This window comes from Schistocerca gregaria, chromosome 2 (genome assembly GCF_023897955.1).
Source record: "Schistocerca gregaria isolate iqSchGreg1 chromosome 2, iqSchGreg1.2, whole genome shotgun sequence".
Taxonomy (NCBI): domain Eukaryota; kingdom Metazoa; phylum Arthropoda; class Insecta; order Orthoptera; family Acrididae; genus Schistocerca; species Schistocerca gregaria.
This window is the reverse complement of record NC_064921.1, coordinates 649,498,470-649,512,360: the sequence shown is the minus strand read 5'-3', so window position 1 is coordinate 649,512,360 and position 13,891 is coordinate 649,498,470. Positions and strand designations below refer to the sequence as shown.

The window sequence follows — 13,891 nt, the reverse complement described above, 5'->3', positions numbered from 1 at the left end:
CATTTCTTTTCACAGCAGGAGCCCTTCAGTTGTCATCCGCTGCACCCCTACAGCACAGCGGTACGTCGACGATTTTCTGCGACTCATTTTGTTGCCCTTCAAGGCAAGCCATCCTGGATTTACATTTCAGCAAGATAATGCCCGTCCGCACACGGCGAGGGTTTCACTGCTTGTCTTCGTTGTTGACAAACCCGCCCCCCCCTCCCCTGACCAGCAAGGCCGGGGATGTTTTCCCAAAATAATGTTTATAGCATTATGAGCAGGGACCTACAACCATTTCGGGATTTTGAGGATATAACCTGCCAGTTGCACAGAATTTGGCACGATACCCCCCAGTAGAACATCCAGCAACTGTATCAATCAATGCCAAACCGAACAACTGCTTAAATAAGGATCAGATGTGGGTCAACATGAACTCGCTCAATTTGTGAAGCACTCTCTCTTGAAAAAAAAACAGCCAATTTTTCTGAAATTGTATTAATTTGTTTGTCTGTACATGTACATCTCTTATCTGATTTTCCTCCTATTTGGATGATTCCTTTTTCTGTCTTGTGTGTATTATCAAGTGCCATTGATTACTTCTTGTGGCAGATGCTAAACTTTCAGGACTGTCAGTTCCTCCTGATTCGTTTATTTTCGTGTAAAATTTAATTTTTCCCTGATACATGAACCTGGCAACTTCAGTTGTTTTATTTTTTAACGGCCAGAAAATATCATAACTTTAAATGTGTTCATTTATTGCTGTAGGTTGAAGTGTAAATCTTACTTAAGCAGAAGTAGTAGATCGTAGGCGGTGAACGTTCTAGTCTAACAAATACCCTGGTGGCTGGGAAGATGTGTTTCTTGCCACATGCAGTGCTTTTGTGGTTACCGAAGGAAGCCTACTAGTAGCTGGCAGCAGTCAATATTGATACTAAAGGAGAAGATACAGATTAGCCTAGAATCGTTGAGTGGGGACTCTTTTATGCAGAGCAGCTACTGTTACACTATAAACGCACCAGGAAGGCTGTGTAGCGCTTACGTTGGCTGGTGTTAGTCTTCAGCTTGGCAGCTATGCAAGGCGCGGGTACTCACGTGTACGTGGGCAGGGGGAAGCCCTGGGCGGCGCAGGGCAGCTCCGCCGGCTCGCGGAGGCGCACGGTCACGTGACTGCGGGAGTCCGTGATGCGGGGCGGCACCGAGCTCTGCGGCTCCGTCACCAGCAGCCTGCAGCGAGAGGCAGACAACCCGTGACACTCACAGTAGGAAACAGTTGCCCCATCACCAGTAGCCTGACACATAGGCAACCCGCTATGCCGCTCATGGCTATGCGTTTAAATTGCAGATTAGATACAATCTTATCTTGCAAGTATTGCTGACATACATAAAATGTCCCGCGTTTTACAGTTCATTCACAACCTTCCACATTTTCTAGGTTCATACTTGACTGCACTGAGACAAAGGATTATTGAAATGACACCAGCAAGTCAAACGTTCTTACAGGTATATTCAACATTTACACCGCTGCCCATTTATACTACTACTACGCCGGCCGTTGTGGCCGATCGGTTCTAGGCGCTTCAGTCCGGAACCGCGCTGCTGCTACGGTCGCAGGTTCGAATCCTGCCTCGGGCATGGATGTGTGTGATGTCCTTAGGTTAGTTAGGTTTAAGCAGTTCTGAGTCTAGGGGAATGATGCTCTCAGATATTGAGTCCCATAGTGCTTAGAGCCATTTTGAACCATGATTACGATATTGTACGTATTGTTGGTATTCAGTGTAGCAGGAATAGCATATCGTTAAATCTGTAGCTGACTTAGGAGTATAAAAGGTGCGAAATTTACTACACTTCTGATTGTAGCAACACCCCTCAGACTAGTGGGCATGAAGTCGAATCACAGAAATATAACCAGAATTACACATCAGATTAAAAAGCGAAAAAATGCTTTTTCTATATTTTTAAAAGTTCTATCTGACTTAATGCTGATCCCTCTGCCTCCCCCCAGGGAGGGAGGAGGGCGGCTTGTTAATAGGAACATCTAATTTTTATCGTAGATTCCAGGGAAAGAATACGTAAATTATTTATGTAACCCTTTTTCTGGTGATTGATAGATGCTGCTTTTATCGACGGAAAAAAATGAGTTCCAAAATGGTACTATCTAGAGAAAAATGTATTGGCTCACAAACATAAAAACAAATGTATTCAGTAATTGTGAAAAAAGCTTGTTTGAAATGGGTCCTCCTACCTCTCGCCAAAGGTGTGCTTGTTTGTACGAATTATATCACAGTAACTGCGAAAAATGTCACCGTCGACTTCGATGTATTTATTTATCCGCACATGGAATGATTCATCACAACTGAGAAGTGTTTCCAATGTAATCTTCTGACATGAATTGGTTATGTATTGAATCGTGTTATCTAGAATTCGTAGCACTTCAATATGAACTTTTGTTTCGGTAGCTACGCGATCAGCACAACGGATTGCTAAGCAAAGGACCCGGGTTCGATTGTCAGCGGGATCGGTAATTTTCTCCACTTGGGGTCTGGGTATTGTGTTGTCCTTATGTTTATATCGTCATAAATGACGTTACACTATTGATCCACCGACGATTGCACTCGAGGTCTAATACTTGGCGTGCTGATACAGAATAACATGTTGCAGAGCATTATGTTGAAAATGGTTCAAATGGCTCTGAGCACTATGGGACTTAACATCTGAGGCCGTCAGCGGCTAGAACTTAGAACTACTTAAACCTAACTAACCTAAGGACATCACACACATCCATGCCCGAGGCAGGATTCGAACCTGCGACCGTAGTGTCGCGCGGTTCCACATTGAAGCGCCTAGAAGCGCTAGGCCACACCGGCAGGCGCATTATGTTTAATCCACAACCTTCGCACCAAGTCCAAACGAAGGCCTGCGAAAAATACAAGAACGACGTGCTCCAAGCATTGTGTTCATCATCATTTAAGGTGTCATCGATGACGAAGCACCAATGAATTTATCATCACTATTATTCCACAGCAAACATTTACGTTCCACGGACGCTAATGTTTAAGTTGGCGTAACCCATGTCGATTTTCCACATTTCTGTAATGCATGTTGTGTCGATTAATCGCACTGTGATTTATCAAGGTCAACTTGTCAGAGATCAACACTCGGACAAATAAACAGGGTTCTCTCTGTATTTGCTGAAGAGATCACTGGCAAAACGTTCTTCGGTCCCACAAAACGTCATGAAGTTCCTGATGGAGAGAAATATGAAAAGGATGATATTTTCTACGTTTATAAATTCTGCAAACAGTAGTCTGACTAATTCCCTATTCACGACCTAATTTCCGAGCGTTACTGTGAGAGTTACTTCTCACTGCAGCTAATATCGCAGTTTCATTATTATCTACAGCAACCGTGCTTCGACGGTTCCTTTTTCGCTGGAGAACTGTCAAATAACTCGACAAAAGAATCGCATCATCGCACCCTGCTTGGAAAAAGTTGAGCATGAAGGTTTACAGCGTTGTAGAAATTTCTGCCAGTTACTCCATAAATGAAACCTCATCATTTATCTCTTCCCTCGAAATAGCCTGCATTATGGCTAATAAGGCACTCAGGTTATGAAGGAGCGTATTTAAGAAATGAAGAATAACGTGCTTGCAATGAAATCAAATCAGATAATGAATGAAACAACTGCACGGAGGAAACTACATAACACTGAGTGGTTTTTTATACACGTCTGTCTTTATGTTATTGATCCAATACATTTTTCTGGCGGTAACACTGTTTTGGAACTCGATTGTGTTATTTATCGATTACAGAGTCATTTTTCACGCAAAGAAAAATGTGTTACTCACAAAAGTTATGTATTTTTGCTGCTTGGGGTGGGACACTGTGTCAACATTGGTACAGCAGCTGCAAAAGTGTTGAAAACGTAGTTTTCCGTTTTTAAATTCCGATTCGTAGTTGTTGATACAATTCGGCTAATTGAGATAAAAAACTCACCGTGTATACAGTCGCGTCACTCGCTACCGTGAGATTTATTACTGTCGGACAGTTGGGGAGATACTAGCGTCCCTAACGGCGAGAAACCGAGCCGTAAGGTTAATGTTTGTAATTATTTTTCTATTTTGTTACCGACTTCGTTATTACATTTGAGCGTTGCAAGCATTAGTAAGTGACCAAGACAAAAGAATGATGGTCAAATAAGTTTAAAAACAACAATCTTAATGATTCAGTGACCTAAGCTACAACCCATTCACGAAAAATATACTTTCGACTATTATACAACTCCGTCTTACTCCTCTGAAAGCAAGAGAACATAAATACGTTTCGTGCAGGAGAAGCATATACAGGGTGGCCAGGAACAGTAAGAGCTTATAGTGATATTGTATGGTGAGTTGTGCTGAGTGTTAAGAAAAAATTCGATGCGCTTCACCGTGTCAGATTCAATTAGATCCGAAATTAGCTAATCACGTCGTGGAGCGCGCAGATTCAAGCCAGAGATGATGCCCCCAAACGTGTGCTTCGTTTGGTTTCCTAAAACCGAGCAAGAGAGCGATACAGAAATTGGACATGGGATGAACTCTTAGCCAAAGACTGAGCCGTCTCGTGCTCTATCGTCTACGCTTTGGGAACAATTGACACTAATTGTATTTGACGGGCCGCTTCAGTTTGTGGGGCGTCGGCCTGATTGGCTAACTTCATTGCTAATTAACTCGGAAACGGCGCAACATACCGAATTTTTTTCTTAACAGTTATTTCTCGGCACCGCCTACCCTGCAACAACCTTAGAAGCTTTTCAGACTGTTTCTGACCTCCCTGCATTTCTGTTGTCGACCCTTCTGGTTATGACAGACCCTTTCGTTGAAATGTAACAATTTTGTGTGGAGTATAGTGATTCGCACATTCTTACACTTCATTCGATTTTCTAATACACTAATATTTTTCTAAATGTAATTATTTGGCTTCAAAAGCGAATGTGTTGAAGACTCTTTCCGCTTGCGGCTCAGACGTAGCAACTGTGGAATTGGTTCCATCTGTGTTGGGGAATAATTTTATTGCTTTTGACCTTTCATTGTCACGGCTGCGTGGTTTTCCATTCAGCAATTGTGGTAGTGGCGTATTGGCTTATTTGGTCCGTTAAATAATGTAGGCATTGTATTCCGTATAAGTTCGGTACATGCGACATTCAATGATTTGATTGGAAGTATGGTGAAGAAAACTTCACTTTTTTGAGTCGATATCTTACGTCTTTCTGCACAGGGAAAGGTCTTCTGCTGTGAACCAGACTGCACTAAGTAAATTTGCCATAGTACATAACCTGCCCTTCAATGTATCGTTTCATACCTTCCAGTGTCCTTGCTAAACCAAATAAAGCAAAATGTGGCGTAAATATTTAGATATTGCCGATTTTGATGGAAGTGCACTGGGTTACGTCCTAATGTCATATCGGACTTCCCTTCGCCCGGCGTATTGCATCAACTAGGCGGGGCATGAAGTCAAAAAGTCGTTGGCAGTCCCCTACAGAAATATTGAGCAATGCTGCCTCTATATTTGTTGATAATTGCGAAAGTGTTGTCGGTACAGAATCTCGTGCACGAACTGATCTCTCTTTTATGTCTCATTAACGTTCGATGGGATTTATGTCGAGTGATCTGGGTGGCCAAATCATTCTCTGAAACTGTCCAGAATGTTCCTCAAACCAAACGCGAACGATTGTGGCCCGGTGACATCGTTGTTTGGGGACATGAAGTCCATGAAAGCAAACGGTCTCCAAGTAGCCGAACATAACCATTTCCAATTAATGGCCGGTTCAGTTGGACCAGAGGACCCAGTCCATCCCATATAAACACAGCCCCAGCCCACATCATTATGAAGCCACCATCAGCTTGCACGGTACCTTGTTGACAACTTGGATCCGTGGCTTCGTTGGTTCAGCGCCAAACTTGAACCCTACCATCAGCTCTTGCCAATTGAAATCGGGACTCCTCTCACCCGGCCACAGTTTTCTAGTTGTCTATGGTCAAACCAATATGGTCACGAACCCAGGAGAGGCGCTGGAAGCAATATGGTGCTGTTAGCAAAGGCAGTCGTGTCGGTCATCTGCTCCCGTAAAACATTAACACCAAATTTCGCCGTACTGTCTTAACGACTACGTTCGTCGTAGTGCCACATTAATTTCTGCGGATATTTCACGCAGTGCTGTATGTCTGTTATCACTGACAACTCTACCCAAACGCCGCTGCTATCGGTAGTTAAGTGAAGACCGTCGGCAACTGCGTTATCCTTGGCGAGAGGTCATCATCTTCGATAGTTTCCAGCCTCTGGCCGGGTCTATATGGAACATAGGCCTCTCCATCGTCTTCTGTCTTGCCACCATCTCTCCGTCTCCACCCTGGTGTAGTTTTTTCCTCTCTTTTGGACGCATTCCGCTAATCCTTATAGCCATCCGTCTCTCGGTCTTCCTCTTGGTCTCTTTCGTTCCCGTTTCATCTCGTGTATCCTCCTTGGTATCCTCTTCTCCTCCATTCTCTTAACGTGTCCATACCATCTCATTTTTGATTTCTCTATCTCCTCCTGTAAGGGTTCCACTTTCATTAACTCTCTGATCCTATCATATCTTAACCTGTCTATCTTTGTCACTCCAATACTGTTTCTCAAGAATTTCATCTCACTGGCTTGTACCTTGCTTTTCTCTCTTCATAACCCGGGTTTCTGATGCGTATGTCAGTATCGGGACATACTATGACTGGTATATAACCTTTTTACTGATTTGGGGTACACCCTTGCTGTCCCATGATCGTTCAAATGGCTCTGAGCACTATGGGACAACTGAGCTCATCAGTCCCCTATAACTTGGAACTTCTTAAACCTAACTAACCTAAGGACATGACACACATCCATGCCCGAGGCAGGATTCGAACCTGCGACCGTAGTGGTCCCGAGGTTCCAGACTGTAGCGCCTAGAACCGCTCGGCCACCGCGGCCGGCGTACTCATTATGTTATCCACGACTACAATGAAGAGTAATGGTGAAAGTGCACTTACCTGACTGAAGTCATTCTTCTGTTCAATATAAGCTGATATCTCTCCTATTATTTTACTTTCACACAGCTCACACTTCCATGATACATTTCCCTTATCCTCCAAATAATCTGTTTTGCTACTCTTCTGTTCTCCGGGGCTTTCCACACTTTGCTTCTACTTAGACTATCATACTCTTTTTCAGTGTTCAGGAAGGTCATTAGAAGTGCTGCTCCTGCAGATGTCTTACAGCAAAAAATCGATCCACCATGGACTTTACTGTTCTGGAGCCATGTTGCTCTTCTCTCATTCTTCCTTCGAATTTTGCCCGAATTCGTGCTTCCAAAATTTTCTAAAAAATCTTTGCACAATAACTTATCAACGGCAGGCCGGGGTGACAGAGTGGTTCTAGGCGCTACACTCTGGAACAGCGCGACCGCTATGGTCGCAGTTTCGAATCCTGCCTCGGGAATGGATGTGTGTGATGTCCTTAGGTTAGTTAGGTTTAAGTACTTCTAAGTTCTAGGGGACTGATGACCTCAGATGTTAAGTCCCACAGTGCTCAGAGCCATTTGAACCATTTGAACTTATCATCGTTACCCTCCGATAGTTCTTGCACTCTTCTCTATTTCCCTTCTTAAAGATCGGGATCATCTTCTGTCTCCACACAGTTTTCATTACTCGACATAGCCATCGTATCCCAGCCTCTCCTGCTGCTCTCTACACTTAGCTCATCCAGACCTGGCGACTACCCTCCCTTCATCTTGCCCAATGCCTCTTCCATTTCTCCCCATGTAAAGTCTTTTTCTATTTGTTGTTCCTGCTCTTTTTTCTCCTCGGCTTGTTCCTCTTCATCCAGGTCTCCATTCGGTCTCATGAGTTCTTCAAAATACTCCTTCCATATATTCTTGAGTTCCTCCTTATTCTCTACATCTTGTCCAATTTTGTTCACAATTTGTGCATAATCTGTCGTACCGTTCTTCCTCTTACTTTTAATCGTCCCATATAACCCCTTTTCTTGAACCTTCACTATCCTCCTCCATCATTCTGGTCCACTGTTCCATCCACTTTCTTCTTCCCTTCGCCACCACTCTTTTTGCTTCTTTATTGCTTGCCTGATACTTTTCTCTTGTCTCTACTGTTCTCTTATGCAACCATACCCCAAAGGCTCACTTCTTCTGTACTATATCCTTTGTTTTATCATTCCACCAGGGTGTTTCTTTCCATCTCTTTTTGTTGCTAGTCCTCCCACGTATTGCTTCTGCCACACTTACTAATGTTCCCTTGAACTTACCCCATTCCTCTTCTACCGTTTTTGGTTCATTCTTTGGAATACGTTCCTTTACTATTTGTACTTATGGTAGCCTGCTTTTTTCCTCCTTCAACTTCCATACCCTTAATCGTCTTTCCTGGTTTTCTGTCCCTTTATTAACCTTAGTTCCTCTCAGGTTCATTGCCAACAAACGGTGGTCGCTGTCCAAGGCCTCTGACGGCATTACCTTAATGAGGTTCCTATTCATCTCACTGTCGTACAGGACTGACTGTACCAGGTAATATTGTGGCTCTCTCTTTTCCTGAAACAAGAGTTCCCAACCAGATAGCCATTCTTTTGACAGAACTCCAACAGTCTTTCACCTTCCTCATTTTGGCAGCTCCAACCCTCTGGTCCAAGCACTCTTTCGCAGCCTTGTCTTTCTCTTCTAACGTGTGCGTTATTATCATATTCTTCCTTCCCATCTGCTTCTGCATTTTCTCTTCAGACTCTTGCCTCTCCTCAGAAGTCCTACCCATCTGCGGCTCATAAGGTTGTATTACCTCTATGGTCGTCCCCTTGGGTGATATTTTTGGCTTTCATCACCCCATCACTTGTTCACTTCCTCTTTTATTCCATCCCTTACTGCTATCCCATTTCTCCTCCCCTCCTCATGTCCACTCCAGTACCGTCGGTAGCCTTTCCACAGTTCTCTCTTTTCTTCTCCTTTCCATCTTGTTTCAGCTAACCCCAATAGGTCTAACTTCCTTCTTTCCATCATGTCTACCATCTCCTCCACCTTTCCAGTCAATGTTTGTGTATTTAATGTTCCAAATCTTAGTACTTGTTTATAGCCAGTTAGTCATGGATTAAATCCGTCCCTTCCGAGATCCGTACTATTTTTGATAGCAGAAATCATAATCCACTATTGGCTTTCTGGGCCTATCGTAGCTTCACCAGAGCCCCGTTAGCCGTCACTTTTCAGGATTCCTGTAGGACCTTCACAGCTACCGTACCGGTCCTAGGGCACACGCACTACCCACTGTACCTCTCTCGTACAGGCAATCTCCTACCCGATACCATCACGCCAGGAGCCGGGCCCGTGTGACAGCGACGAATGCAGTCAGGTTCGAGTCCGCACACACTGACTCACCAGCAGTGATGCCGTACAAACGACAGGGTCTTGTCTGAAAAGGTGATGTGGTGCCACCCCTGACATCAGTGATGTTGTGTTTCACTGCCGTCGGTGTACCTGTCTTTGATTCTGCGTCAATGGAAACCACAACAATGGTCGCCGTGATAACAGCACGCGGTACTACAGAAATTTTCTTACTGGAAATAGTCGCTTTCTGACTCAAGATAAGTGACTCTGCACGAACAGTATGTTGGTCTGAGCTCTGAGATCCGGCGTGGCCCTCATGAGCCAATCTGTTCCATATACGATGACAGTCTTGGGGTCCAGACCAACGCCAGCACCGTATCACGGAACGATTAGCCATAAGCCGTCGGTACACGGACCGTGCATCTGAACGTTGAGCGTTGAGCGTGCCGACTTTCTGACGTCATAGCGTGGAATAGCACGTTCGGGAGTCTTTCCGAACGTGCAGAGCAATACCTGGCATGTCAAATATTCTGAGCGTGGACCAATGAGATGTCACAACGCCACCTACGTCACACGCACGCCGTGTCCCTTCAGTACAGAGTTATGAGGCGCCATATTGGCATTCATTTCAAGCCTATATGTATATATTCCGTTTATGAGCACCATCAAATTGAGAATCACTGGAAAACCCGTTGTTAACTGTGTAATTCGTTCCAAAAAAAATGAGAAACATCATATTCGTGGCAAAAGAATTATTGTAACTAGCGTATTATGAGAGTAGGCTATTTGAAGGCAGCGACACACTGAAGATCCTCCCAAAACGCATTGTTCTTGATACAATTTGTGACAATTAAATTTCAATTAATAATTGTCTACGATTAACCTTTTTAGCAAGGGTTAATACAATATGTCTACATACATTGCGCTTACAGTTAGATTAGCAAAATTGGTAGCGTCACTGTTCACCAATCACTTCGTCCTTGGGCAGAGGTTAGCGTCCAAACACTCCCAAATTTTTTTCCTAACATTCGCGTTTTTATTAGGTTCTGATACTTTCTTATTAGTTTAATATAAGTGCATGCTACAATATTTGATGTTATATAAATATAAGTTCCCCTTTTTTGAGGGGTGACTTTATTCGATTGGCGTAATTTACAGGACAGCTTGCGCTACTTGTATAAAGATATTTTGCTCCTTTTTCTTTTACTCTTAGCAACTCACATGTTGCAAAGATTCTGCTACAGGGTAGGAACAGTGAACAAGTAAGACTGACCCTGGGGTTTCACTAAAATGTGGGAATAATGAAATAATGTTTATCTTATGCGGATAAGTATTCCAAATTTGTACCGCACTGTTTCTAATGGAAGTTTTATAAGCCTGTGTCCTTATTGATTGGACATGGTACTTTCCTTTTCGTGGAAGATGGAGGAAATGTGCGTTTTAATAGAGCTAACTTTGAAATTTTACGCGCTCCCTTTGAGTAAACAGTGTGATTTACAAACTAAAAGCATCCCTCAACTGCCGTTGGAGTGCGTTGCTCTCGCGTATACCACGTTGGGGTCCACGTACCGTATGCACGAGTCGCATCGTTCCTGAGCGTTCAGCAGCACGTCGAACTTGGCACGCTCAACGTTTAACTTTCGACAGCACGGTCCATGTGCCGACGGCTTTAGTCTGGATAGGTCACGATCCTGCATCTGTCAGATTTCCACAGGCGTTTCTCCTTCGAAAGCCAGGCGTAATACGCACAAGTAACACAAGTTGAAGTGCGATTTCTGAATAGGAAATTTGTTGCGTTATCTTTCCTTGCATACAGAACGTAAATGTTTGTATTCCAACATGTAGCACACAGTATACCAGACTGACATTTATTTAATGTGCATGGTATTATAGATGTGGTTGCCAGTTATATATACTGCATATGAACCAGCAGATGTGAAGCAGCAAACGCTAGAAACTGGTCATGTTTCAACACAACGAAGTTCAGTCAACACATATGGCTAGCGTATGAGACATATTTATGTCATATTACGTTGTATGTCTCAGTCCTATTCGATGGCTCCCTGAAGATGGTCCTTTTCCACTACAAGGTTGCAGAAGTATTAGGCGTCGAAGCATCGGTGTATATATTACGTCTTAGCGGATACACTGAAAATACAACTGCCGACCTATGATTGACTTTAGCTGCTTCAGTGACCCATACTTAGGAATTAGGAGATACCTCATCTTGTCGAGCTGAAAGACCTTAATGATAAAGACTGGTTCCAGTTTTACATAAAATAGTGAGTAAATGATTCGCAGACAATATGACGAGCCGAAGAGACAGAAAGATACATCTTGAAAATGCGACAGAAACTGGGAAAGAAAGTTGAATAGCCGTTGGAGCGGAGCCGCAAATTTCCATTTGGTATTACTCCGGATTCAGACTGTTCTTTCAGCTTACTTTTCTCCGTCAAAATAATTAACTATTATGAAGATCAGTATCTTTTGCTACTACCGTCACATTCCTTACAATCCCTCCTATTTACTATGAAACTACATAAGTCGTTGGATAAGAGTATATATACTTTAGAATGAGTCATACACGTTAAGTGCTCGAATGTGACCAACTTAAAATTGAATTCAATAATTCAGTTCATTAGGGGAGATAACAATCAGAAGTTTGTAGAAATTGAAAACGTGAAAAGAAATTAAAGACCGTAAGATAAGAGTAAGAAGAGAACATGTGCAATTTATATGTATTAATTTTAGTACCTTTAAGAAAATACTGTCAATTGGAGTGATTTGATTATAAACCTCTAAGTCAACAAAATTCGTAAGTGCGAACGCTGTTAGGATGACTTACAACAACTGGCTAAACGTCAAAGTTGGCGATGCACTTCGAAACGAGTGACGTTTTGCTGCTAAATAGAAAGCAAAACAATACAAAAGTTATAATATAAACAAACGCTAGAATATAGATTGGGGTACACGTTGAATAACTGCTTCAGTGAAGTCTTCTTCTATGAAATATGTATGTAAAGCCAATGGAAAAATTTCTGAATCTCTGCGCAGTAGCGAGTGCGTGTGAAATGTTGAAATTCCAATAGCACACATAAATCATTAAAAGTTTGTACTACAGATACATCGAATAAATTATGTTGTATGAGATGCGGAAACAAGAGATATGAAATGAATAGGCAAAGAAAATCATTCTTTGCTACATGTGCTAAGTTGCTGCTCGGTGTGCTGAGACACGGAAAAGTACTTAGATGAGTATTTAAAGCATTAGGGCCAAAAAGGGTAAGGAATGTTGACTTAAGTGAAATATGATTATTACACTCCTGGAAATGGAAAAAAGAACACATTGACACCGGTGTGCCAGACCCACCATACTTGCTCCGGACACTGCAAGAGGGCTGTACAAGCAATGATCACACGCACGGCACAGCGGACACACCAGGAACCGCGGTGTTGGCCGTCTAATGGCGCTAGCTGCGCAGCATTTGTGCACCGCCGCCGTCAGTGTCAGCCAGTTTGCCGTGGCATACAGAGCTCCATCGCAGTCTTTAACGCTGGTAGCATGCCGCGACAGCGTGGACGTGAACCGTATGTGCAGTTCACGGACTTTGAGCGAGGGCGTATAGTGGGCATGCGGGAGGCCGTGTGGACGTACCGGCGAATTGCTCAACACGTGGGGCGTGAAGTCTCCACAGTACATCGATGTTGTCGCCAGTGGTCGGCGGAAGGTGCACGTGCCCGTCGACCTGGGACCGGACCGCAGCGTCGCACGGATGCACGCCAAGACCGTAGGATCCTATGCAGTGCCGTAGGGGCCGCACCGCCGCTTCCCAGCAAATTAGGGACACTGTTGCTTCTGGGGTATCGGCGAGGACCATTCGCAACCGTCTCCATGAAGCTGGGCTAAGGTCCCGCACACCGTTAGGCCGTCTTTCGCTCACGCCCCAACATCGTGCAGCCCGCCTCCAGTGGTGTCGCGACAGGCGTGAATGGAGGGACGAATGGAGACGTGTCGTCTTCAGCGATGAGAGTCGCTTCTGCCTTGGTGCCAATGATGGTCGTATGCGTGTTTGGCGCCGTGCAGGTGAGCGCCACAATCAGGACTGCATACGACCGAGGCACACAGGGCCAACACCCGGCATCATGGTGTGGGGAGCGATCTCCTACACTGGCCGTACACCTCTGGTGATCGTCGAGGGGACACTGAATAGTGCACGGTACATCCAAACCGTCATCGAACCCATCGTTCTACGATTCCTAGACCGGCAAGGGAACTTGTTGTTCCAACAGGACAATGCACGTCCGCATGTATCCCGTGCCATCCAACGTGCTCTAGAAGGTGTAAGTCAACTACCCTGGCCAGCAAGATCTCCGGATCTGTCCCCCATTGAGCATGTTAGGGACTGGATGAAGCGTCGTCTCACGCGGTCTGCACGTTCAGCACGAACGCTGGTCCAACTAAGGCGCCAGGTGGAAATGGCATGGCAAGCCGTTCCACAGGACTACATCCAGCATTTCTACGATCGTCTCCATGGGAGAATA

The 13,891-nt window shown here is 44.2% G+C and overlaps 1 protein-coding gene across 1 annotated transcript in view; it reads right to left on the bottom strand.

Annotated features, from left to right (window-relative positions):
* LOC126335917 (Down syndrome cell adhesion molecule-like protein Dscam2) overlaps positions 1–13,891 on the bottom strand; it is a 935,428-nt gene that overhangs the window by 503,168 nt on the left and 418,369 nt on the right. The window contains exon 7 of the mRNA XM_049999390.1: positions 1,075–1,206. Within this exon, the coding sequence (XP_049855347.1) occupies positions 1,075–1,206 (132 nt within the window). The remainder of the gene's footprint in view (positions 1–1,074; positions 1,207–13,891) is intronic.